Source organism: Rhopalosiphum padi, chromosome 4 (genome assembly GCF_020882245.1).
Source record: "Rhopalosiphum padi isolate XX-2018 chromosome 4, ASM2088224v1, whole genome shotgun sequence".
NCBI classification, from domain to species: domain Eukaryota; kingdom Metazoa; phylum Arthropoda; class Insecta; order Hemiptera; family Aphididae; genus Rhopalosiphum; species Rhopalosiphum padi.
This window is the reverse complement of record NC_083600.1, coordinates 13,813,042-13,841,015: the sequence shown is the minus strand read 5'-3', so window position 1 is coordinate 13,841,015 and position 27,974 is coordinate 13,813,042. Positions and strand designations below refer to the sequence as shown.

General features: G+C 33.4%; 1 protein-coding gene across 3 annotated transcripts; it reads right to left on the bottom strand.

Moving 5' to 3' along the window:
* Nucleotides 1–109: 109 nt before the first annotated feature.
* LOC132928516 (jmjC domain-containing histone demethylation protein 1) lies at nucleotides 110–27,974 on the bottom strand. 3 transcript variants are annotated; one of them, XM_060993239.1, is made up of 18 exons: nucleotides 27,631–27,974; nucleotides 14,051–14,201; nucleotides 13,846–13,971; nucleotides 13,502–13,674; nucleotides 13,058–13,258; nucleotides 12,730–12,999; nucleotides 12,522–12,671; nucleotides 12,264–12,455; nucleotides 11,939–12,166; nucleotides 11,708–11,869; nucleotides 11,333–11,428; nucleotides 11,181–11,270; nucleotides 10,992–11,114; nucleotides 3,285–3,404; nucleotides 2,971–3,144; nucleotides 2,657–2,824; nucleotides 2,173–2,572; nucleotides 110–1,459 (listed from the first exon to the last, which is right to left on the bottom strand). In XM_060993239.1, exons 1-18 carry the CDS (start codon nucleotides 27,682–27,684, stop codon nucleotides 828–830), a joined length of 3,510 nt encoding a protein of 1,169 aa, XP_060849222.1. In that variant the 5' UTR covers nucleotides 27,685–27,974; the 3' UTR covers nucleotides 110–827. The 3 variants fall into 3 exon arrangements, with proteins under 3 accessions (XP_060849222.1, XP_060849221.1, XP_060849223.1); XM_060993238.1 differs by lacking the exon at nucleotides 27,631–27,974 and adding an exon at nucleotides 19,241–19,556; XM_060993240.1 differs by lacking the exons at nucleotides 110–1,459; nucleotides 2,173–2,572; nucleotides 2,657–2,824; ... (1 more) ...; nucleotides 3,285–3,404; nucleotides 27,631–27,974 and adding exons at nucleotides 4,784–7,069; nucleotides 19,241–19,556.

The window sequence follows — 27,974 nt, the reverse complement described above, 5'->3', positions numbered from 1 at the left end:
AATAAAACAAGACAAGTATTATATTTTAAGTTCCCCACCTCGTCACACACGACTGGGGCGTCGTTAGGCACACATAGGTGATGAAAATTACAAAAAAATTTAATATCGGTTTTCTTTATACTGTTTGTATTATTATTTATTGTTTACTCTGTGTTGATTATATTTAAAATATGTTTAAAAAAATACCAGAAAGAAAGATTATTCATAAAAAAAACATAATATGGTGATAAATGGTATCCAACACGCATAATCGTACTACTCGTACAACTTATATAATTATAATTAGCATTGCTTAGACTAGAAGTGTAATAAATTAAATGTATAAGAACAATAGTATAGGCACTTAAAATATAAAATATAACATAGTATATATGATAATAACTTACACAAGTGTGATAACATTGTTTTTTTCCTATACTAAATATTATGTCGAAAAAAAAAATTAAAAACCTGGAAACATTCATGTCGGCATGGACGACAATCGTTATTATTCTATTATATATCATATTTACAACAAGATCGCTTGATCGTCCAACAGCAACAGACCCGACGTTAAAATTATATAATATATTATCCTGGTTTTAAAAATACAAACACACACTGACTTATGTGGAAAAAATGGTATACATCATTTCGCTTTCTTACTAATACTGTACGCGTAACACTGTTTATAAAATAACTTAATTTAAAAGAAATATATATGTATATATATGTGTACACTAGATATATATATTATAATATGTACATGCACCGCTGCGCGCCGCCGCCGAAATTATGATATGCGGTTAAAATCCGAAGACCAAATGTTCGGGAGCGTCAAGCCTGTATCAGGACTTGTCGACCTTTACGATTAGTTTACTGTCGAAGGCCTTGAACCCCTCCCGGTTGGACACGAACTTGTTGATGGACGACTTGGTCAGCTTCGTGTGCCTGAGGTCCAGGTATGTGAGGCTCTTGCACTTGCCGAGCAGCTTCAGAGACTGTTCGCTGATACCAGTGCAGCCGGATAGCTGCAACGTGGACAGCCCGCTGATCTGGGTCAACAGCTCGACGCCGTCGTCGGTGATCGGGAAGCATTGCGACAGGTCGAGCATGGACAGCTTAGGCAACACCCTGACGATTATCTGGACGCCCGCGTCGGTCACGTTGCTGCCGGCCAGCTTCAGCGACTTGAGATTGGACAGCCGACAGGCCAAGTCGAGCAGTCCGGGACGGTGGTCTAGCGGCGGCGACAGGATGTGTTGCAGGGCCGCGTCGTCCATGGTGGGCACGAAGCTCAGGTTCAGCGACGTCAGCATCGGGCACACGCACGACCGGAGGCACGACACCGTGGACCAAGGGCAGCCTTGCAACGACAGCGCCTTGCTCTGTGGCAATCGAACAAGCAGCCACGAGAGCTGTTCTTTGGTGATCTTGCACCAATCGAGAATCAGCACTTTCGGCTGTCTGATCATGACATCTGAAAAAATACGAAAATCATTTGAAAGGCGATCGCGGAATATATAGACTAATCGATGAAATATTATCATTGTTAATGTACCTAGTTTTATAATTTTAAATAATAAACATCGATAAACACAATGAATAAAGCGTTGTTTTTTTTATCGCCAAATCATCGACAGTAACGACATTATATTAACAGGAAAATTATTATTTTAGAATTTAACCTGCTACAATATTTGCAGTTTATATACCTATTTTGAAAAAAAAACTTGTCAAAGAGGACTATGAAAGATCCACATACTTTCAGATAAAGCAACACGCCTTAAAAATAAATCAATGTACAATTGGGAGGGGGTACCAATCTGCTGTACGGTAGGTGTCAAATGAGTCACTTTAATGGATGTGTAAAATTTGAATCAAATGATATTTATATCAATTTATACGATAAACGGATCAAACTAAATATTCGTATTTCATGTTTTTTTTTGGTTTTGCTATTAGGTGTTTATCTATTAGTAGTTAGGTAGAAATAATTTATGCCGAAAGATTTAAAAATATAATTATTTACATTAAAGTTTTGTACACGTGAGTATTTTTTTTTGAATATTAACAAAATAATGAATATCGTTATACATAGTTAAATATGTAATTTCGTTCAAATTTAAGTTAAATTACTTAAATCTAAAATATCGAATTAATAAATACCACGTGGTCATGCTTTATACTCACACTTGATCAGTTTCGGGGTGATAACGGTCTCGGTGAGATCCATACGGTTCCAGAGTACCGGGTTGATAGTCGCTGTGTACCAATCTTTACACACCAGCGAACAATGTTTCAGGTCTTCGGCCGACAAGAACTTGAACACGTGCACTAGCGTGGTACACCGCCTCCGCGGATCCTTGTCTTTTTCATCTGTGTCAATTTTCGGTACCGGTCGGATCACGTACTTGGGCATGTGGTTGCTTTTTTTCGAGTTGGACAGTATCTCGTCGATTGGCACGTCCGCGTTGTTGGCGATCGGCTCATTGGTCCGGATCTCTTCCTCGATCTTGACACTTCCGGAAACTGGACCACCACCGGCCGACGGCTGTTCCGGGGCTACCTTCGTTTCGGGTATATACTCGGACTAAGAAAGAATAATAACGATGAAGATAAAACGCAAATCGAGATGACAAGACCACATTTTGCGATAGAGAAGACGTATACTCACAATGCGTATGGGCGATAGCTTTTCGCGTTTGACAATCACGCCGGAGTCGGCCACCGTGTTAGCGGATTCAAATGGCCGTTCAGCCGCCTCCATCTTGATCACCGTTGGGGACGACGACCGTTTGACGATGCACCGGTCGAACGCTTCCATCACGTTCATCTCAGCTGCCTAAAAATGGAAATGCACGCGGATAAAATAATTTATATTTCACTCTTCTTCCAAGCGTTTAAAAGATATCACATATTTATATAGGTGGTATAACATCATTATCGACGTGCTACCACCACCACGTCGTCGTTGACCGTCGCACTCACCTCGGCCGGCCGTTTGGTGGTTTGCTTCGATCCATCGCCGTCAGATAATTTCACTTCCGGGGATGTCGGTGCAACCGCGGCCATCGCCACCATGGGCGCATTACTGGTGCTGTTGCCACCGCTCGTACCGGGTTCGGATGTAGCGGGTTTCTTTTCTTCAGTCAAATTTCGTCTCTGTGTCGCGCGCACGTGCAACAAAAAATAAAACCGAATTATAATTTTTTTTTTTTTTTTTTAAACACTGCGACGGCACAACACCCGTGATATTATCGTAATCGTATTGCTATTACAAGCTCGGCGGTGAAAAAACTTACGAATTTTTTATGAGGAGTTTTGTTCTCGAAATCAGACTTGTCTGCGGCGCTGGTTTCGATGGGTGAGGCGGTGGCCGGAACTTGTTGCAATGCGTTTTTACAGGGTGACGGCTGGGTTTCCTGGAAAACGAAAACACGCTCGTACAACAAACACTGCGACACGATTTTTGATTCGGACATTTTCCGGTAGATTAACTCTTTTAAATACGCGTTGACCAAATGCGTTTGGTAACAAACCGATCGTATAACTGATAGCACAGAGCATGAGCATTGTTATAATACAAAATACTGTACACGACACCGTTGGATTAGGATTATCTGTAGACGTTATTATTATATAATATATCACTGCCACGCATTCCACAGTAATCGGTTTTACTATTAAAACGTTGAGGGCCGCCACAAAATATTAGTCAAATTCATGCACAATACACAATTAATATATTGTTTACGATAAATATAACATTACGGATCACGTACGTGCCACAAAATAAATATGATAATGTAATAAATACCGTATAATATACATATAGCTTGAACCAGAAAAATATATTAATTTATATAATAATATAAAATAAATATTTGGGCAATTTATCTTTTTTTTTATTACACATTGTGGGCAAATAAATAATAATAATTTAATTTTTTTATATATAATTGGATAATAATAGCTACCTAACCCCATTAGGGAGATGTCATTTATTTCGGATATTTTTATTTTTAAATGGAAAAATACATGGTAATAAATAGGTTGTATAACACGAATAATTAGTATTGTCTGATCAATATTTTACACGAACGGAAATTTCAAAGTAACGGATTTATGGAGATCCGGCGGGTATGGTTTGCGTTTCATAGTCACCATAATCGCATTCGGGCAAAATCAAATTCAACGGAAACGTAACGTCGCCACGATCACTTCTCTTTTCCTATTCCCCTTCATAACGAATAAAAATTATACTCTATCCGGTGAGAGGACGTGCCGATTCGGCGTATCAGTATACTTGATCCACTCCATAGTGAAACTCGGTCAGGGTGATAAGATGTCACGTGAGGATGCGTAGAACAGATTTTCATTGGGCCGTAGCATGTTCCCTCGCTTGATATATAAAGCTATAACGAATAGTTATTACGTTAATGTACTTGTAGTTTTCAATACGAACGGATGACACTTAGATCCCCCCTGAATGCGCGGTGACATGAAAATAATGTAAACCACACAGGGGCAGGATGTTATTGTCTATCATGGCAAATGTTACGAGAAATAATTTTAAAATATTATTATATAATACATTTATATACACAATCACCAGTCACCACCATTACAAAAATAAAAATAATATAAATATATACAGATTGATACTGATGTGTGATTTACTAAATTATCGTACGAGATGTTAGAAAATATGACGGGAGTCGGACGATTAAATTGATTCATCGAGAACGGACAGAATGAAAGACTGTTTTCAACGTGACGATAAATAATAATATCGAGTCAATTTCATACATGGATAATTTATTCAAAATACAATGATAAAAAAAAGAAAAATAATTAATACAGTCAAAAATATTTATAATTTAAATACAAATAAAACAAAAATCACGGCTCATTAAAAATGTCGATTATTAATAAATTTCGCTTAGTTTTTAAATTAACTTGCAAACCACCTGATGGTCAACAAACACCAGTCACAATACGCGTTTGATTGCAAAATATAATATAATACTTATAAAACTAACGGTAATACAAACAAAACTTCAGTCTTTTTTTTTTTAATTTTATATAATTTATAAATAATATATAGTAAAATTGTGATTACGTCTTTGATGAACGTAGAAAAAAAATACCAATTCCAAAGTTCTAAAAATTAATCGGAAATAGAATATTGTAAATTAGGTGAGCATGAACCCGTTAAGAGATTGTCTTTCGTCAATAAACATCATCGTATTACAGAAAATGTTATACGTACGCAAAGTAAAAAAAAAAAAAAAAAAAATTCTTCATACACCGTACCGGGCCGACTGCGAGTAGTCCAAAAACCTCCCCAAACGTGATGTACAACCCAAATAATACTATCGGGCACTATACCGAAAACAAATAATTAATAAACCATAAATCAATATCAAACGGAAAACCAAAGGAAATTACCCTTTTCGCGTAAATAGATCGGAAAAAACGAAAAACTGACATGTTTTATTATTGGAAAAAAAACTATAAAAATATACAAATTATACATTATTTTACTACTATGCTAATATCGGAACGTCGGAGCGCGTGTTTGTCAGTCGTCGTCGTCGTCGTCGTCGACCAGGTTGACACCGCGGTTCACGCGACGTCCGCACTATAGTATAACGGTTACACATCGACGACGCGCGCGCAACTGCCGGTCGGCGCTCTCCTTTTAACTACTGCTGCCCGTCGAATCGCGTCTTCCGGTCGGCGACGTCGGCGGCAACGGCGTCGGCGATTCGGGGCACTTGATCAACAACCGGGTCTCGGTGGCCGAAAACCGGTCGTTGGCCACGAGGAACCGGTTGATCGCCGCCGTGGTGACCTTGGGCGTCTGCTTCATGTCCAACCGGCGCAGAGCAGTGCACTTGAGCAGGTGATCGAGCGACGTGTCCGTGACGGCCACGCAACCGGACAGGTCGAGCACCTGGAGCGTGGACACGGCGTTGCCGACGGGCGTGGTGAGCTGCGCTATCCCGGCATCCGTGATCCGGAAGTTCTGGGACAGGTCCAGCTCGACTAGGCTGGGCGCGTACTGCACCACGTACCGGAGCGACACGTCGCCGATGTCCACGCCGGCCAGCTTGAGGGTGCGCAGGTTCCGGAACCGGGCACGGTTGGTGTTGTCGTTGGACGACGAACGCGAGTCGGAAGGCGGCGACAGCACGTCCCGGAGCGACGCGTCCGTCATGCCGGTCACGTAGCTCAGGTCGAGCGCGGTCAGCGACGGCGGCACTACGCTGCTGCTGCGCAACGCGGTCACGCCGCTCCAAGAACAGCCCTGCAGCGACAGCACCTTGAGACGGGTCAGCTTGGCTATCATCCACTCTAGCTGCCGCTTGGCGATAGCCGTCCAGTCCATCAGCAACACTTCGGGCTGTCGCTTCACCACGCCCGCCAAGCACGACGCCGTCAGCCGCTTGCCGGTCACGTCGAGCTTGCGCCATAGCGACGGGTCCATCGACATTGCGGACCAGGCGCGACACACCAGCGCGCACTTCGCCAGCTCGGCGGGAGTCAAGTATTCGAACACCGGAAGCATGCACGCCGCGTCCCCGCAGTAATTGCTGCTGTTGCTGTTGTGGTGATGATTGTTATTGCTGTGGTTGTGGTTATTGTTGTGCTGCTGATAACCGTTTACGCTCCCGCCACTTAGAGACTGCCCGCCCACCTGAGACTTGAGTCCACCCGACTGGGACTTTTGTCCACCCGATTGTGACTTTTGTCCGGCCGACTGAGACTTATTCCCGCCGCCTTTGACTGGTTTCGACACGTAAGACTGTTTCTTAAGTACGTTACAATGTTTACCCGAACCGCCGGACAGTTGGCTGGCCAGTTGTTTACGTAAATCGATCTTGCGCGACACCTGCGGCGGTGGTGGTGGCGGCTCCGCGATTGACGGAGTGACGACGATGGTGGCGGCGGGCATGGAGGTGGTGGTTACGTTGGTTGTAGCAGTAGTGGTGGTGGTGGTGTTGTTGTACGTTGACATATGGGCCTCCTCGACTTTGACAGAACGGTTTAACATTTTCATAGAATGTTCTTCCATCCATCTCTATAAAAAAATATCAAACGAAATATTGTGTTTACTTTAAAAAAAAAATGTCTATATAATGAACTCGTAAAAATTCGAAACCCCGAGAATTCAGCGAACGATTTGTATATTATATTATAAATTATTAAAACGATTTGACAAACTACGCGCGGTACGTGGTGGTGTGGCTGAAGTCTGATAATAGATACGTCAAAAGTCAAATATTGGATGAGAATAAAATTAACACGATGAAGAATTTTTTTTTTAATTTTCAAAACACAGGACGGTTACGTACTTTAAAATAAAAATCTTTTAGAAAAACTTAAAAAAAAAAAATAAAACAATTTTTTAAACGAACGCGAAAAAAACACAAAATTTAAAACACAAGTCAACGTACAACAATACCTCCTGTAAGTATAGCATTTGAACTGTATACACCAAACGCTCATTTAAAAAAGCACGATTTTTATCGATTTTACGCACTAAACTTGATAACCATTACAGCGCAATATCTCGTTTTGCAATAACTAATGAGTGATTGATTCGCGCGATTTTTATAAACTTACTTGTAATATTCATCCGCGATCAACGACTTAAATTTAATAGGTATAATTCCGTGCACAATTTTGCAAGCACATAAGTGCATTATTATAACCCATAAACGAGCCTAACAGGATGAGGCATGATACAATTAAATAGCATAACATAAAATCAAGTTAAAATATAATATATAGACATTTCGTTTTCTTCATGATCTGCATTATTAATGAAGCGACATCAAATTATATTTTAATCAAACTGAATAGCAGTAAACACACAATCAAGAAACCAAGCTATTATCAATCATGCGCAAGGAGTTTTGGTGAAAACAAAATTGCAGTTATGAATGGTGAAAACGAGGAAAATAGTTTAGTATATTTGTATTGTTTTGCAATGAATTATTAAGAGGAATAAAATAAAATAATATAATTAAATACTAAAATTATATATATTTAACTTTTATTAGGTCACGATAAAATAAATTATTTATTGACTAGTTTGACCCATTAAAAATTATGAATGTGTAGAAAAACAAAATAATTGTTAATAATCATTTAAATAAATATATAACTAAAAAATGTGATTAACTTGAATACCGTTAAATGGCATAACTGAGACATAGTAATCTAAATAGGAAACAAGAAAAAAAAATAATACACAAAATCACAAGTACCATATATAACCATATAATCCTAATGTCCACCATAAAATGAAATATAAATAAAATCAGTACACGAACAATATATAAAAAATGGTTTCAAAATCAACTTGCTTTGTTCATTTTGGTGTAGAACTGTGTTGAATTGGTATTGTGGAATTAAAAATTCTGAGCAGAGCTAGATTTACTTGATTTTAACAAATTCAAAAATAATGTAGGTACTTATGTCAAAGAATTAAATATAGTACCTAATTAAGAAATATATATAAAAGTAACTATACAAAATTGTATGTTATTTGAAATTATGAGTTAAATAATATATATAACTATTAAAATTGCAAATTCAACAAAGACATACAAAAACGATTATAAATTATAATACATTTTTAGATATTATCAACAGAAATTTCTTAAAAAGGTAACTTATTTTCAAAATTCTATATTAAAAATAAACCTGATATTGTACAAATTGTAAAATTATCACTTTTTTAGTAAATAGATGGAAGACAAATGTGACTAATTTGAGTTTATTTCACTTTACTTTATTTAATGAAAATGTTGAATTAAGTTTTATTTTATAATAAAAGATAAGTTTAAATAAAATTTTACTGCTTATTCTAATTGTGTACTATTTAGTAACCTAATTAGTGTTATTAAACAAATATATCTTTGAAAACAAGTACATTCTTTGCTTTGCCCAGAATCTAAAATAGAAATAAATTGCACAAAAACTTAAATTCTCACTTAGAAAAATTCATATATTATGATAAATTAAACAATTAATGGTATAATTAAGGAAAATTGGAAAAAAATTTAATTAACAAAATAAACATAAAATAATTAATGTTTTAACAAAATGATAACTTACTCACAAAAAATGTTTAAGCAATATAAAAATAATAAAAAAAAAAAAATCATACAATACTTTTTTAATACCTGGTCAGTATCCATTTATTATTACATAGGTAACACACAAGCAGTAAATACAAATTATTTTCAAGAAGTGTCTACCAATGGTGTAGTTATTAAAGCGTTATTTTAAAAAATCTGCACAGCCAGATGAATGCCAGTTGGTAAGTGAAACTCTAGCCTAATAGTGTAAATATAAGAATACAATATTTTAGTAAAAATTACGTGCATCAATTTATTAACATTTATTGACTCAGGTTTTAAGTCAAATAGAATAGTATAATAATCAGGAGGGAAATAAATTTAAAATATTAATAATATATTACTTGAAAATGAATTATGTTTAGTTCATGATGTGTTTACTGTTCATTGTTTTATGCATATTATAGTGAATAAAAATGTGGTTAGATGCCAGACCATTCGGTTACAGATATCAATAATTTACTAATACCAATCATATTAAAACAATAAAAATACTTTAGTATAATGTGAAAGCAGTATTTAAAAAATTTTATAAGTTAGTAAAGCTGTTTATAAATCAAAATGAAACAATTTAACCAACCTAACCTGAAGTAAATAATCTAACATCACTTAAATTAAAGAAAATAAAATGGTTTTTTTACAAATTAAAAATTAAGTGAAATAATTCAATTGATTAGTTAATTATTTTTAATAATAATAATAAAATGTTATGGTTGCTTATCTATTTTCTTAAACCACAAGGGAAAAATTTAATTATATTCAAAAATGTAATTAGAAGTAGTATACAAATCAAGAAGTTATAGACTTTAAAAACCTATATTATAAGCTATTGGTTAAAATACTTAAAATTGACACCAAAACCACCGTTGAAGGACAGACATTATTAATCAAATTTTTTTCATAAAAAATATTTAATAATTTTACAAGCATATTATTTTAACAGTATAAAGAAATATAATTATTTTTGTGGTTCTTATCTTGTATGCTACGTACCACATTGTCTTAAATATTGCATGCTGCCCAGATGTGGACTGGTTAGGGGGGTTCACTACCATGACCTTCTTTTAAATATTTTTCTGTAATATCTACATACTAATCCTATAATACTTAACTATCCAAGTTAGAAGGTAAGAACCGTGGACAGTTTTTACAACTTTCTAACGTGTGAAAAGTATTTCATAATTTGTCCTCAAAATTATTAATTTAAATAATACATCAGAAATATTCATTATTTTATAATATTACTGTTTACACACGATGCTACCAGAAAAATAATATTTACTTTATAAATTATAATTCAAACAAAGCAAAGGTTTTCAAATTATATATATTTGTATTTTCAACATCAGATTACTATCTAACTAACTTTTTTTTAATGATTTTTAATATCCTACATCATAACATGCAACAGGTTGTGGTAGGTAGCATAAAAGATGAGTACTAGTTTAAATATAATTTATCATACCCTTTATTTCCAATCAAGTCTATAATATCCATAAATTGGTCTAAAATGTATATTTTTGAAACAAATTTTAGTGGCCTTAGTTATGTTGATAAAATATATTATAAGACGAAAAAAAATACAATAATTTTAGTATCATTTTAAAACTTATAAATAAAATTTATGTTAAAATGTTAAATAACATTAATATAGGAGTTATTTTATTTACAAATATATACTGTTAGTTTTTATCGAGATATATTATTATTATTTATTATTTTTATTAAAAACATGCTCACTTGAATTTTAAGAAAAAATGCAATACCAATATACAGTAAAAATATACAGCCCAATAATTTAAAAAATATGATTAAAAGCTGTGTATTGCAGAAAGTTAATAAAAATATATTTACCGTTGAAGGCAAAGGTGGTGATCGTTCCGTAGATAAGTTTTCTTTTTTCTCAGTTTTCAGTCTTTTATTTGAAACATTGTCTAAATCGCTTTCAGAATTTGTATCACTGTATTCTTCATCATCCTATAAGTAATTGATTTCAAAATAAATAAAATATTTTAATTATTTTTAATAATAATATATGCTTACTTTATAACGTTTTTGTGGATTAGTGTCATTGCTGCTGACAGAAGTTCTACGGATATCTGACGACTTTTGTCTAGCACGAAAATGGCGGGGCTAAAAAAAATTAAAGTATATTTAAAATTACTTACAAAATAATTAAAAAACTTTTAACTTACCTTGCTTTCTAAATTTTTCCCTTCCTTGCAACACTTGGGGCATTCCCAGCTATTAGGTAAATCTTCATTATAAGTACCAATATTAGTAAATACAGGCTAAAAATAAAGCAATTTTTTATTTTAGTTAAAAACTTAAAACCATATATAATAATAATCTGAATTCTGAACAGTAATTGAAAATCAGGCAAGAATAGTGTGCTTTGTAGTAAATCGTAAATTTAACAGTAAAAACTAAAAACAAAAATGTATTATAATTATTTTGAATGCGCATAGCACATTATTAAAAGTTTATTACATATTTGTTTACACTTTCTATAACTAGAGCATAGCATGATAATCTAACTGATCCTTCAATTGTTCTAAATAGGTTCTTACTTGTTTTAATAAGCAGTCTGGATGTACTATTTCAAAGCATACACTACATTCCATAAGTTGGCTAGGAGTATCTTTAGCTGTTTTCTGTATAGGAATAATAATTTGTTGACCCCAGCCGTCCAATGAGCAAATTCCACAAGCTGCAGTTATTGGTAACATTGGCTATAATAGTAAAAAACAAATTGATATAGTGCATGAAAATTACTTATATTAATTAGTTTAATAATGTACCTGTAAACATTGACGCATGACACAAGTTTGTTTAGCACGACCAGGTCCACCAAACTTGACCATGTCTCTACAGAATGAACATTCTCCACAATCAGCTTGTTTACAAGCTTCACATTTTTTACATCTTGTACGTCTTCTTCTAGGACCTGATCCAGAAGCTGTTTTTCTTGAAGTCTTTACTTTGGCATTCATATCACCAGCTGTCTTATAAAACCTTCTTTCTCTTTCCTATAAAAAAAAATTAAATTTTAATCAACATTTTATTAAAATTACTGTATTATAATCAATACAGTAGTATAATACAGTAGTTATAATCAATACATGCCTTGTCTCCTTGAATTTTAAGAATCGGTTTTCCACTTATAGCATCTTCAGGTTTGTCATTCTTATGTTTATTTATCACAATTGCCACATTTCTTATCAACTCAATAGCATCTTTGATAAGAGGAGGAACATTTTTTTTATTTGCTGGCAAAATATGCAGATATCGTACTATTGCTTTAATTCCATGAAGCTCCTGTACAATATTAAAAAAAAGTCATTAAAATATTGTTTTGTATTATCTTAAAATTCAGTATTTTACCTGTTTAGTGAAATGTATATGTTCAACTGGTGCAGGTGAACTTTCCGCACCTTCCGTAAGATGAGACTTACCCAAATCACAATAAACATAACGTTCCAATACATACCACAACATTTCAGTAAAAAACGGATACCTAAACTTTTGAGGTACCTAAACATTTTCTTAGTATTAGTTTCATTAAATTTTATACATATTTCAATGTATTCACCTTAGTGGATTCTTCCACTTCTGCAACACGAAGCTGTTTCTCAATACCAAAAGAATGTAAAAAATTCCCTCCAAATACCAAAGAGTCTTTGGGAGTATAAACAGCATGAATCCAACCAGTAGGTATAAAGAATGTATCTCCAGCATTCAATGATACACGTCCACATTGTTCAACTGTATCTCCAAAAAATATATCACCTTGCTTACCAGACAGTATCCATTGTTCATAAAGTTTTATGTTTTGTTCAGTTGGCGGTATTAACCAAAAAACCTGAAAATTAATAATTCATTTAATATTTATTTGATAAATAAAAATAGATAATTTATACCTTGCTTCCTTTAAGTATATGATACCAAACGGATGTGCCACCAAAATCAATATGAAAATCAGTATAGCAGCCTTTAACAGACATCAAACAATACTTTTGAACTTTTGGATACATCATATCATCTATGACATTAGTTGATTCTGTTTGACTCTCTTTCAAATGTTTAGGCCACACACAATCAACCCAATCCAATTCTCGGACCTACATATAAAAACAACACTATTAATAACTGAATGTTGATTTATTATTAACAATAGAATGTTTATAATACAAAAAAAATATTATAAGTTGCTCAAATATTTTAAATACAATTTGAACTTAAACAAATATTAATTTATAAATTATGAATACCAATAATAAATCAACAAAATAACTTTCAGCATAATAAATGATTATATATATTATTTTTTTAAACAAATAGTTGATAATATAAAATATACATACAATATTAGGACGCTTTATGTAGTTTTCTAGCTTAGTATGACTAAACTCTAGAGAAATCACATTTAAAAGCTTATCCTTCACTGGTTCTTCATAATACTTAGTCCATTCTTTCATAGTCATTTCAAAATTCTTTTGTGTGTTAACATCCATTACATCTAACATTCTTCTCGAACCTAAATAAAAAAACCAAAATTATAGTAAAATATAATAGGTAAGAATATTCAACAAAAAAATTGATTACAAATGCAATATATTTTTTAATTAATATTTTTTATAAATTCATCAAATATATTGTATATATTATTCATTACTTAATTTAAATTTTAAACCATTATTATACTTACCAACACAAGTGCGAACATCATTTACAGAAAAATTAGGGCTAGGGACATGTAATCCAAGACCAGTTTTATCCTTAAATAATAATGGTATTATGAAACCATATTTTTGAAGATACGAAATTGTAAAATCTATAAAAAAAAAAAAAATGTTAAGATGATCAAAAAAAAAAAATATAATAATTATTAATTTCAATTTTAAATATCATACCTTTTCCATCCATTTGTTTAACAAAGTTGTGATTTAAATAACGAGTGGAGTCAAGCTTTTCTTGTAAACTAAAAGATCGTACACCTTCAATTTCTTCTTCATCGCCATATGCCCAATCTTCTGAATAAGTTTTCTTTTCTTTGCGTGTTCTCTGTAAACCATCATATTAAAATTTTTAAATATTTTTAATTTTTCATAGATAAATCAGTTGCAATTGAAAGCCAAATGTGTTTATTTTATGTTTGATCAAAATTTATTATTACTATTATTTAAGTTTTATTTCTAAGAACAATTCTTTTTTAGATTGTTGTCGTTGAATAAAAATATATGGGCATACAAAAATATTTTCATAAAGCTAATGACCACTATCTGCCTATCTATTAAACATACAACACTTTTGTCTTTGTTTAACAAATATTTTTATTAAAATTTAATATTTAATTATTATTGTGTTATTGAGTTTTTTATACTTCATGTAAAACTTGTCTTTGCATATTAAACATATTTTTAGAGCATTAAATTCAAAGCCATGTTGATTGTATTGTTTTTCTTTTTTATAATAAATATAAAGTCTAACATTTGACACAACTAAAATATAGATAAAATGTAAACTATGATCTCTAAACAAAAATTATTAGGTACAATAATTTATGAAAAATGTTCATAATTACACTTTCTATCTATAAATTGTGTTGTTGAATTTAAATATATATCTCCCTCAATACGTATTATTTGTAAGCACCGAAATGAATAAGAAACACAATTGTTTAGTTTAAAGACAACATATTTTATTTATTTATTGTTATAATTACCACTATATATATATATATATATATATAGGTTTAACATTTTTGAAAAAACGAAACACTACTATTGATATATTATATAAACAAGTCTATTACACATATATGGTATCTGTACAGTGACATTAATTTTCTGTATAGTAAATTAACTATCTATTATATATATATAACAAGCCGTTGTTCTATATTAAATAATGTCAATTCAAAGATTAGAAATAGAAGGTGCCTATGTTACTGATATGTGTAACCATGTAGGTATGAACAAAAATTGATAGAAAAAAAAAATAAAGGAAAATAGGGTCACCCGGTTAGACTTTGCCAAGAGAGGTGACCCCGAAAAAGTTTATGTTCAGAGTTCCGATTGGAATTTGGCGATGTGAATGAACACATTTAAATGATATAATAATCCGACAGCACGTATAATACATGAATATGTTCATGGCATAAACAAAATACGCGTTTATAATTTATGATTTATTTACAGTTGACATCGCTATCCGAGTTTAAAAACGACAAGTAGCCGTGAAAAATAATATATTATTAACAACTGGATGACACCAGTGACTACTATTATGCGCGGATTAAATTTCCCAAGTTCACGAATCATTCATTGAGATTGCCAAATGGTTGATTCAACCAAAAATGCAGCACAGCGTGCACACTACACACAATATGACGCGACAGAAAGAAAATCTGATGTGTACCACCAGACCACCCACCAACGGATCATTATAATAAATTATTAATAATGTGATACACATGAACGATAAAAATGCCCGATAATACGATCGGCCGGACGTGAGACTAACAAAAATCGAATCGTAATCGGTATCGTGTACCACAAAAAAAAATACGTCAAAACATCGAGTCACAGTTAAAAAAGAATATATTTTATTGCCAGTACGTCTAAGTGAATACGACTAAAATGTAGATATCGAGAGGTAGTGGTGGGGGGAAGTAGACTCATGATCGAGGATCATAGCGTTTACGATCGACAATGAACAAAGATTCATAACAATCATCAACGATGTCTCGACCATTCTTCCATCATCATAGAAGTCCGCTGCGGCATTATTTTACCGTCCGACCGCCGACCGGAAACAAGACGACGACACGTCATGTACGCCGCCGCGTTCCACGCAGACTGCCACACACCAGTCGACGTTGCAGCAGAGAGCGCGAACGACGGCGAATCGGTAGTTTATGTCTGGCTCGGGAACAAAAAAACGAAAATCACATTACGGAAAGCATAATATTACTCGAGGTTTGGTATTGTGATAATAACTAAATATTTATACATAAAACGCGACAGTTTTTTATTCACCATCCACTACCCGTATAATAATACCTACTACGTAACAAAAATAATGACGCATAATCCTTAAAACAAAATCAAATTATCCCTGTTAGAGCGTTAAAACAATACATGTACATATATTATAATATGTTATTGATGTCGTTATCACGTTATTCGTTTACAAACGAAACACGGTGTTAGGAGTATACACAACAACTCGGAGTGCACGCGCTTTCACGACGAATAATCGCAGTTTTGTTACGGTCACGGCAATGTATATATAGATAGGTAACATCTTCGTGTGATGTTATTTTATTTTTTTTCTTAAATTTAAATATATTTAAATTATAACCAATGCGAACGGAAATCTTGCGTGTCGGCACAATATATACAAACATCATTGCCGAGTGAACACAGGTTGTTTAAATGTTTATGCAATATTTCAATAAGGAATACAAGTAGCCAGGGCCGAATCTAGTAAATTTTTACCTGTGGCAAAGTATGAAATTAGCGCCTTCTCATAATTCAGCCTCTTCTATTATGCTGCTGTTATTTAGTAATTTGCCGATCAAGTCTTCGTGGGAAAATGCCCCACGGATAGCTGTCCCATCCCTAGATCCAGCCCTGCTAATAGCAAACATATCTACAGATTAAGTGTACAAATACACACTTCTACAAAATACATAGTTGACAATTTTAACCCAAATTGTTTTAACTAACGTTAAAGGTTAAGATCTAATATAATAAGTAAAATGTGAGAAGATTAAGGCAACATAATATACCCAGTAAGTAAAATTATTCATCGCTAAATTTCATTTCGATTTTTTATGTCTAAAGGCTACTATCAAACTCGACTCATTTGAACATAAAAGCTCTGGAGAAGTGTTAGCGAAACCATCAGTTTTTTTTAATTTCGCAATAATTATCTTTGTTTAAGCTTAACACCATCAGTCAAGTTTAAGTTTACAAGACATTGCGAGTCATCATTCTTCAAGATGATGATCGTTAAATTATGTTACGATAAAGCATGAACTTAACTCACAATTCGGTCATCTACATTTGATTCTTTAAGAACTTAATATTCTATTGTGATGATAATACATTTTCTAAAATTTTTATTACAGACTCTGTTAACATGTATACGAACTATACAAGTGACGAAATTACATTAGATTGAATGAACAAATTAATTTCACTTCTTCAAAATACAGAATTTATCGTTTATTTATTCCGTGGAAGGAAATATGATATTAAAAATGGTATTTTGACACAATTTAGTCACAACCATAACATAAAATAATTATGTGATAAGGCTGACAACAAATTATAATAATTCACTACTTAATTTCATTCAATTTATGATGTCTAAAGGCTACTATCAAACTCAACTCATTCGAACGTAATGCTCTGGAGTAATGTTAGCGAAACCATTAATTTTAATTTCGCAATTATCTTTGTTTAAAATTGACACAATCAGTCAAGTTTAAGTTTACAAGACCTTGCATGTTACAATTCTTCAAGATGATGATCGTTAAATTATATTATGATGAAGCGTGCGCTTAACCCACAATTCAGTGATCTACTTTTAGTTCCTTAGGGATTTAATGTTCTGTTGTGATAATACATTTTATAACATTTTTATTACAGACTCTGTCAACATATACATTATACCAACTATACAAGTGACGAAATTACATTAGATTGAATGAACAAATTAATTTCACTTCTTCAAAACACAGAATTTATCGTTTATTTATCCCGTGGAAGGAAATATGATATTATAAATGATATTTTGACACAATTCAATTACAACCTAACATAAAATAATCATGATACCTAGGAAAAATGTGATAAGGTTGACAACAACAAAATACAATAATTCACTATTTAATTTCATTCAATTTATGATGTCTAAAGGCTACTATCAAACTCGACTCATTCGAACGTAATGTTCTGGAGTAGTGTTAGCGAAACCATTAATTTTAATTTTGCAATATCTTTGTTTAAGCTTGACATCATCAGTCAAATTTAAATAAATAAGATCTTGCTTGATATATTTTAATTCTTCAAGATCGTCGTTTAATGATGTTATGATAAATCGCGCACTTAACTCAAAATTAAGTTACTTTTGGCGAGCTATGGATTTAAACATAAATTATAACTGATAAACGATTCATACAAAAAAGTGATTTTTAAATAATACACTACGTGCACTGCGGACACTTTCGAAACCCAAAAATGAGTTTAACATGCTCAGTTAGGGAAACAAAGAAGCCGTAAAACCGGCTTACGCGCTGACTGATCATATCGATACACAAATACACTCGAATTCCATAACTAAATTTGTCATTGTAAAAAAATAATTTGATTTAATAATAATAATTGTGTTAGTTTTACAAGAAAACGCCTTAGGCATAAAATACATAATATGTTCTAATATTTAATATTATTATTTCATAATATGTAGATTAAAGGACAGTACTTGTAAGTAGTATAATATTCAACTAGTTACAGTATTATATTTAAATATATTTACTACGAGAACGGGATAAATACGAAAAACAAATACCGTTTTTAACAATAACGGAATACGATATAGTATAATGGGTGTGTGTACGCGCGCACTTATGAAATTTTATAAACGAAGATGAACAGGTGTGTTAACGGCGTCGTGAATTGCGTATGCCGTATGGTATTACGGGCAATACCAGTATACGCATTGGGCGGAAATTATAGTGTCGCTGAGAAAATCGCGTAACACCAGGCAGGCGACATTATTACATTAATTATATTTATTTCGCAGCGAGATCGAAACCTACGAATGGTAAACGCAGTCCAGGTTCAATGGTAAAATTTTACTATTCATTTAACCAGGATCCAGAGATCGAAAACAGGTTATGAAAGGGATTTTTTGAAACGTTTATCACGACGTCGACGCGGTAAGCGAGTATCGTAGAAACGGCAGAGAATGAAATTCTTTTCGGTAAAAGAATTTCGGCGCGAGTAATTCGTACTTGGGCGCTCGCGCGCGCGTGCTCCGTCAAACAGATCCCTCCCCCGAAACGCGGCAGCGATGCGCGTTTTACTCACGATTCTCGACGAATATTTGTGGTGGTGCGACGACATCGTTTTCCCGGGCTCGCTGTCGCGCGACGATGACGCCATTTTCGTACGACCGCGTTCTATACCGGCGCGCGCACTCGCAGCAGCGCAGCAGCGTCGCTCACGCTCGCACCGACGTCACACGCACTCGGTCGGTCTCGCTCGCACTCTCACTCGTGGCGCGCGCGCTCGGGCTCGACGCTACGCTCACTCACACACACGACTACAACAACCATAGTAATAATAATAATAATAATAATAGCAAAACCGGGGAAATAGCGGTGGCGACACGATGCACGACAGTCGACCGACGAGTACGGCGGTCGTTTGTGCAGACGCAACTGGCGCGCGGCGCGTCCGTGTGTGGTGTGTGTAGTACGTACTACGGGTGAGGCAAGGCGCGCGGCGTCACCGGCGGTCGCGCGAGCGCTGTATACCGGACGACTGCGACGGCGGAAAGGAGAAAGCGGGGAAAACACGCCGCCGCCTACTACTCTACTACTACTACTACAAGTATTGCCGCCACCGCATTATTATTTTTATTATTGTAAATTATTATTATGATACGCGTCGTCCTGGTGGTAATGGTGGTAGTGAAGAAATAAGTATATCGAAGAGTAGAACGAGCGTGCGCGGCGTTCGCGACACGCGGAGGCGAAAAGAAAAACGAAACCGACACTCACGCGAATAAAAAAAAACGCGATCGGATAGGTCGGGTTTTTTACGCGCGCGACGGCGGCCAAAGAGAGATTTTGAAACGACGTAGTTAACACGAAAAATACTATAAACATACACACACGTATGCATACCGATTTTCGAGTGCATTTTTTTGTTTAGAACGAGAGCGACAAATTTACAATTCTGACAACTTTTTTGACCACTCAAATTTTACAAGAGATATAACCCATTAAAGTAATTTTAATAGATTATAATTTATTAGAACACATTATATCAATTGTTGATGGCTATAATTGTATTATTATCAGCTACCACCACCAGTTAGTAGTTAACCGCATACATCAAAATTGCTTTATGGTTAAAGATTGTTTGATCACATTATCTCTTGGTATACATATTATTTAGACCCGGGTTGAAGGTTGGTTGGTGTAACCTTTTATATTTTAAATAATATATTTTTATCAATAGTAATAATTGATAACCATTTGACCACTGTAACCAGACGTCGACAAGTTATTTTTCAACGGGACAACACCTGGTAACATACATGGCGCATTAAAAAATAACCACATTATTAAGCCAATTAAAAAACTGGGATTTTAACACAACGAATTAAATTATATATGAAACGAGGTAAAAGCACTTTAATTGATACTAATTGCTTTCAAACATAACTAATTTGTGATTACTTCTATTTTTAATATTTCAAAAACAAATTTTAATTTTTACAGTATTATAACCATACTGAGAAATAGTAAAAGGTATCATCGGGGGTATTTTCATCACACCGAATTACACAGCTGCACAATTTTTAGATTTATCGCCTAACGGGTAAAAAACCAGTAAGTTAATACAATTTCTTTTTACGTAATATCTCTTCTTTTTTTGATTTTTTTTTTATATGCATATAAAAAACCATATTTTTATCTACCCAATAGTATTATCACGATAGTTACTATTGACAAGATTTATGTTACAAAAATACGTGTTTTACAATTGTTTTTGTTTTTGCATTACACGTGGTACGATGTGATATCACTCTCGTTATCGCATTCAGAAATAAATCGCACACTGCAGATGTATTAGTCCAACGCACGATTCGTAATAGTCGAATAGTCGATATTAGATTTTAATATTATATTATATTTTATATTAATTAATAATATTTTTATATTTTAATATTATATTTTATTTTATTATTAGGCACTCTAGTCGATATTGTTATAATATCACCATTCACTGTAGTAGCTTTACGAAAAATAAGGGTAAAATGCAATAACAAGAATACACTTAATACTTATTGTTATTATGTTTTCTAAATAGATTTGTTTCGCATAATATAATAGTTTTTAGGTTACAAATAGCTTTTTAACTAGAAATTGCACGAGATGTTTAACATTAATTAATAGCCTCATAAATAGCCAGACCGATGCACCTTAATCCAATAAATAATAAATAAATAGGTAGCATTACTTACTCTTAGGTTTTACGAGTAGAATACCAAATATATATACGTGACAAAAAATGTTGATTGATCTAGTGTCGAATCATCATTAATATTTTCAGTTTTAAATACTCCTAAACAGTGATATAATATTATTATGGACGGAATAATAGCGACGACGAATTTAAATAATATAAATATGTATGAGAATAAATTGACTAAATATAATATTAAATATATCCTCGGTTCCAACAACATGGTAATATTGTTACCACGGTTATCCTATAACCGTGGTTAATACAAAGGACATGTTAATGGAAATTAATCCACGTCGTCTATGCGATATAATATATACTCATCAGAATGTACAAATATACACATTAAAATAATTTTAATAAAAAATAATAATAATATTGTAAATACAATTATTGTATTTATAAAGAAATACCAAACGAAAAAATTACCACCATAAAAATACAATCCTTGCAATAATCGGAATTTTTCAATAATGTGATAACAAATGATGCTCATTAAGCTGAATTGTAATAATCAATTGTTATCATGTTTCAATAGCTAGAAAACAACCAATCAAATAAAAATTTAATAAATAATATTACGAATATACTCACGTATATTATATATGTATAAAAATTATACCATATTAATTATAATTTCTACATTTCTAATCCTATAATTCGATAACTGATCTGAAAAAATTTGTTTTAATTCATTAAATTGAATAAATTTGATTGAAAATAATCGGCGTAACTGAGGCTCGCAGACCACGCGTTGCGGGGGGGCCCCACAGTAATTTGGGGCCTTTGGCTATAGGGTTATATTTAATATAACAATATATTAGGGGTCCATTTTTTTATTTTTGCGGTGGGGCCCAAAATTTTTTGTTACGCCACTGAAAATAATTGATGAAGTAGATAACACAATTTAAAACTGGAAACGTTCTGAATAACATACATGATCGACAGTAAACGTCTTCGTTTAACCTGGCTAAAATTAATGAAATAATAAAATATTTTTTTATCATATCAACTAAGTATGAGAATTATAATTCTCCTATAATTTATTGTATTTAGTATAACTCTCAAGATAATAATATAATAGGTAGGTTAAGGAAATCGAAAGGAATATAAAAAGAGTAAAGACGAGTACTATGATCAAGTTTGAGGAATAACGGGTTTTTAAAGTATCTGCCATTATTACATTATTGTACACGACCTTAAACATATTATGACTCTCTCCTTCGTTTTAAGAATAGCCCTAACACGTTTTTGCACGTTCAAATTACCCCAGAGGCTTAGTCTATAGTATGTATAAAACCTAACATTTATTAAAACGCCAAACGTTAAGTTTTAGCAAGAGTTGAGCTATAAGAATGAAAAAATGTAATATTCAGTTAACTAAAAATGTGAAAAATATTAATAAACACAAAATTTAATCACAGAAGTATGCTTAATTAAGACGATAAATGTTTAAATTTTAAATCGATATGTTATTGTATTTATATTATATTATACATTATACACTATTATCCCCTATTTTAATTAATTTAAAATGTTATAATCTAGGAATATGGCTGATTTAATATATATATAATTTTAATAAATTAAATTGTCGTAAGCTACATTTTACTATGAGCACCAATATATTACGAGAGTTACTATTTTATATTTCCATCTAGTTACTATACTTTAAAGTAATAATATATTTTATTGGTTATTACTTCAAAATACTAGGATGATAGGTTTATAATAGAAGTATAAGATTTTATTTATGTTATCTTTTTCTAATTGTTTAAAATTTATTACCAAATATTTTAATTAATAAATTAGATCAGAATATTATTAAACCGGATACGATATTATATTATGCTATTTGAGTATTTTTTAATTTATTGGAATGATGAATCAAAGCTTAACGATATATCACCGACTACTCCATTAACCAGTGTTAAATTTAAGTCTTAAGTAAAGATCTAAGTAGTACCTACACAAAAGTAGGCGCGTAACAGACATTAATATAAAATAATGGTAGTAGTAGATATTCAAAATGTAAAAATGTTATCGATATAGAATAATATTTATCTCATTATTCACATTAAACGGATTTATCATTATATAAATAAATGTGTTAGAATCGAAGTTGCAATTAAAACAAATATAAAATATGATTATTATTAATTTAAAATAGTTTATAAATTCATTTCACATACCAGTAGCCTATGTATAATTAGCTAGTATACAACATTGTATAATATAGGTGCCTATTTTTGAATATTTTATTATCTTATGTAATATGTAATAGATAGGTATAGTAAGTGTAGTTATTTAAATGACCTACATAATGAAAGGAATATAATAATAATAATGTTCCTATGATAGTTTCTATCAACTATTTGATGACCTAGGAAATATCAAATTTTAAAAGTTAGTACCTGTGCCAGCCGGGGAATTTTATACAATTATAATAAGTTAAAAAAAGTAATGCAGGAGAAAACTAAATAGTAAAATCCAACATTTAACATAGAGAAATATTATTGATTATCTAAATTCGACCAAAATCTCTTATATTATTTTTACTCTGATGTTTTCTAAAATGTAGTTACGTTTTATATTCTAAGCTAATCGTTTTATGACGCGGTTTTTGATTAGTTTTAAAATTGTATTTTGTGTCGGTCACCATCTTAAACGTTGACAGCAACAAATTAGGCTGTATCCGAATTCTGTCACAAAAACTTTTTTTTATACCAATACAGTCCCGGTTAAAAAAGTACTAATTCCATCCTTAGTAAAAAAATTAAGGCTAACTACAATATTTATAAGTAAAATATTATTTTAAGTATCTTTTTTTCTGTTTGAACCGACGACGAAGTACCTATACCTTAAAAAAAAACTTAATTATTTTAAATTGTAAAATCTTACAAATTTCTATACAATATGCTTTACATTATTTTAGAATACACTTCTAGGGCTTAATATAGTATTTCAATTCTTTGTGAAATCTAAATTTAAATTAATTTTCAACAATTAAAATGTTATCTTTTCCCCACTATTTATATTACTATCCATTTTAAACACAAATTATTATATCAGGCACGGACACGCACAAATAACATGAAAAGTTTATTTATAATGTGACAATTGAAATCAATATTACATTAATTATTTATTACTAAATGAAATATAAAATTTGGTTGTTGACGTTATTAAGTAGTAAATTGTATGTATTAGTATAATATAATTTAAAAAAATATAGCAGTAAGTATTTGAAAAACTACTCTTATCCTAATAGTATGGAAATAAGGAAAATATAACACTGGATACAGAATTTAAACAATCCGAGACGGAATTCAGATATAGCCCATTGAGAACTCACCGCGGCCAACTTAAATTATCAGTTCTTCAATACATACCTAACCCAACACACTCCCATAATGGAACCAGTATCGACGGTATCGATGGCAAAGTATTACATGGGGATGCGCAGAAACGGTATTTATCTCGCTGGACAACGTGTGCTTGTGGAGAACACAACACAACAGTGTTTTAAAGATTTTTATATTTTTGTATTTGCATGACGTGAATAAGGTTTAATAGCAATAACCTTGTACAAATATAACATTACTTTATATTTTATTTAATATTTTCGAACGTGAAAAATCTATTTAATAAAATCTATCGAAATACAGACATTTTTCCTAACCTGTAGATACTAGTTGCAACTAGAATTTATGCCTAACAAGTAACAACAGAAACTTCACCAGTAATCACAATATCGATAGTGAAATCTCGTAAATAGTTGTTTGATTTTTCAATTTATAATGCGCTACGACAAGTACTTGCCAAATTATTGATTTACAAAATGTAAAATTATAAGAAATATTTTAGAATACAATAAATTCTTCGAATAGTTATCAAATACTGAAATATCTGTTTATAAATAATTATTTCCATTTCCTAACAATTACATTTATGTGCATAAGTTTTAAAATACTTGGTAAAATCTATTATTGTAGCCTTATTAATAGATGGTCTTTACGTTAGAACTCTTCTATTTATTATTTTTACAGAAAACGTAATATTATCTACATATTCAATATAAAACCTGATTTTTCAGTTCCCGAAAACGAAAATATCACGGGGAAACACATCAAAAAGACAAAACCAACAACGCTCGATTGTTATCGTAAATTCACTTCACATCAACATCAATTTTTAAACGTGTGATTTGTTGTTGGATTCAATATAACCTATTGTTGTATTATAATAATATTATATAGTTCAACAGAATCACAATATGTATGGAAAACACAATGGTGGCGTGTGCTAAAGTCGACACATATAGTAGAGTAAAATTACATAAAGTTTGACACATAAATCCCTTGGAATCCGAAAACAAAATAATACAAAATACAAACATAAATCGGCAAATCTATAAATATATATGTATATGTAAATTAATATACGTGGGGGAAAATCACTCAACCAGTTGGCACCAAATTGTACCTAATTTTAACCCATATCTTGATGAGTAGGAATTAGTTTGTGCACTTAAATATTGCCCTCCTCACATCACTCGAGAAAATGGACTTCTACAATTCTACAGGTGTATATTTTAGTACTGGATATCCATATGAACGCACACAAACGCAAAACACACACAGTCCCATGGCGTACTCGTGGTGATTATTAGTCTATAAATTATGCTAATTCGAGTTAGTGGGAGGGCAACCGATATTTTGGATATAATTAGAACACGCGTGTTTGCTATTGTAATTGTTGGGAATATAAATAAACGGTTTCGGGCAGAAGTAACAAACGATATGCGACGACTAAAAACACTAACACAACACACTAGCGAGCGCGAATAGGTGCGGGACGGCGGCAACCATTACGCGTTAATGGATCTAAAAAAACTCAATTTTCCACGAGAGCTGTAGTGGCGTAGTACCAAAATACACACTACCGTAATTTATAAAACATACACGCAATATAGAAGTATATTATAAATTAATATAATATTATATTGTATCACGTCCAAGTCATCCCCAAGGGATGGGTTTTGGGTAAAAACACGTCAGAGGGTGTGCTAGGAGAGGGAAACGAAACATTTATCGGTCTGGGCGAACCAGAGCACCATCTATACCGTATGCGTAAATAACAAATGCGACGAGCAATGCGTATTATTATTATTATTTACGTACGCGGTGCCGGTGTCTGCTGTACCTGCGATTCAAACGCAACGCACTGCCGCAGCATGTTGTTTGTTATTATGGTACTATTATTTATTATTATCATCATTGCCGTCTGCGTACGTAGTGCGCGCGCAATGAAACGAGGGCGGTAGCGGTTGGTAGTGGTGGTGGTGGATTTCCCGACGACTACGTGAGGTATGGGTTTGGGAGGGTCGTACGGACGGACGCGCCTTTGTCGACGAAGTCCGCCGTCGCCGCCGCCGCCGCCTGGTGACGTCATCGTGACACGGCGGATGGTGATTTCCCACCACTACCGCCACTACTCATTTTCCGGTCAAAGCCGTCAATCGCGTGAACTGTTCATCTTCACATCTTTCCACACACAAACCGCCCCCACCCTTAAACCCGAGTCGTCACCAGACATTAATTTTACTAAACACGCAGTCTCTCCTGTGCGACTGAGCTCAAATGATAATATTATCAATGAGGGGAGGAAAAAACCAGAGAAGGATGAAAAAAGTTTTGGCGGACGCATGTGGTGTTTAAAATTACGATATCGTTATGGTAGTCGGGGTCGGATGAAAAGACGAACCGCGGCGGCGGCTGCTGTGGACGTGCCTCCCCCGTGGGTCGTCATGGCCGACGACGACGATGCGAAACACGCGCACGCGTGCGCGCAAAACACATCGGTAGACGCCGGACACGGCGGGTGGCGGTGTCGACGGCGGCCGTGATAATGAAAACACACGGTACACGCGCTCTCGTGCACTCACACGTACAATATACACACACATATATACATAATATAATAACATGATACACCGATATCAAAACGTGAACATGACGTGCTGTAATAGTCCATCGATATAATTTTCTAATTTCTACCACCCGTGCTCGTATGCTGCCGATAATAACTACGATACCCCCCTCCCCACTATACGATCGTTAGTGTGTATCGAGCTCGTGACGGTATATTAATATATTGATGTTATAATTAATAAAGAATGCGTTACAATCAAGATATAATGTATAAAAATCATCGCTCACCAGACTTCTCGTGGTCAAACCACCGCCACCGCAACTGTTGCTGTCGTCCGACATTATTTCGACACGTAGCCCGGGTGGTGGTTTACCGTCGTGTGGACTGCCGTAAAGGTTCCGCAGTCGCGGTTCGTGAATCTATTCTACTTCCGGTTTTGATTCGTCTCCGAGCTGCATGTGCGCACTAACGCGGCACGTCGCTTGCGATCACTCGCTGCTCTGGCGATGGTTACGAAGACGACACGACGACGGGGCGAGGTGAATTGTCAGAAAGGCGACGAGCGTACGGACAATCCGACGGCTGACGAGTGTCGACCGAAAACGCGGCGGACATACTGATCGTCGTGCGG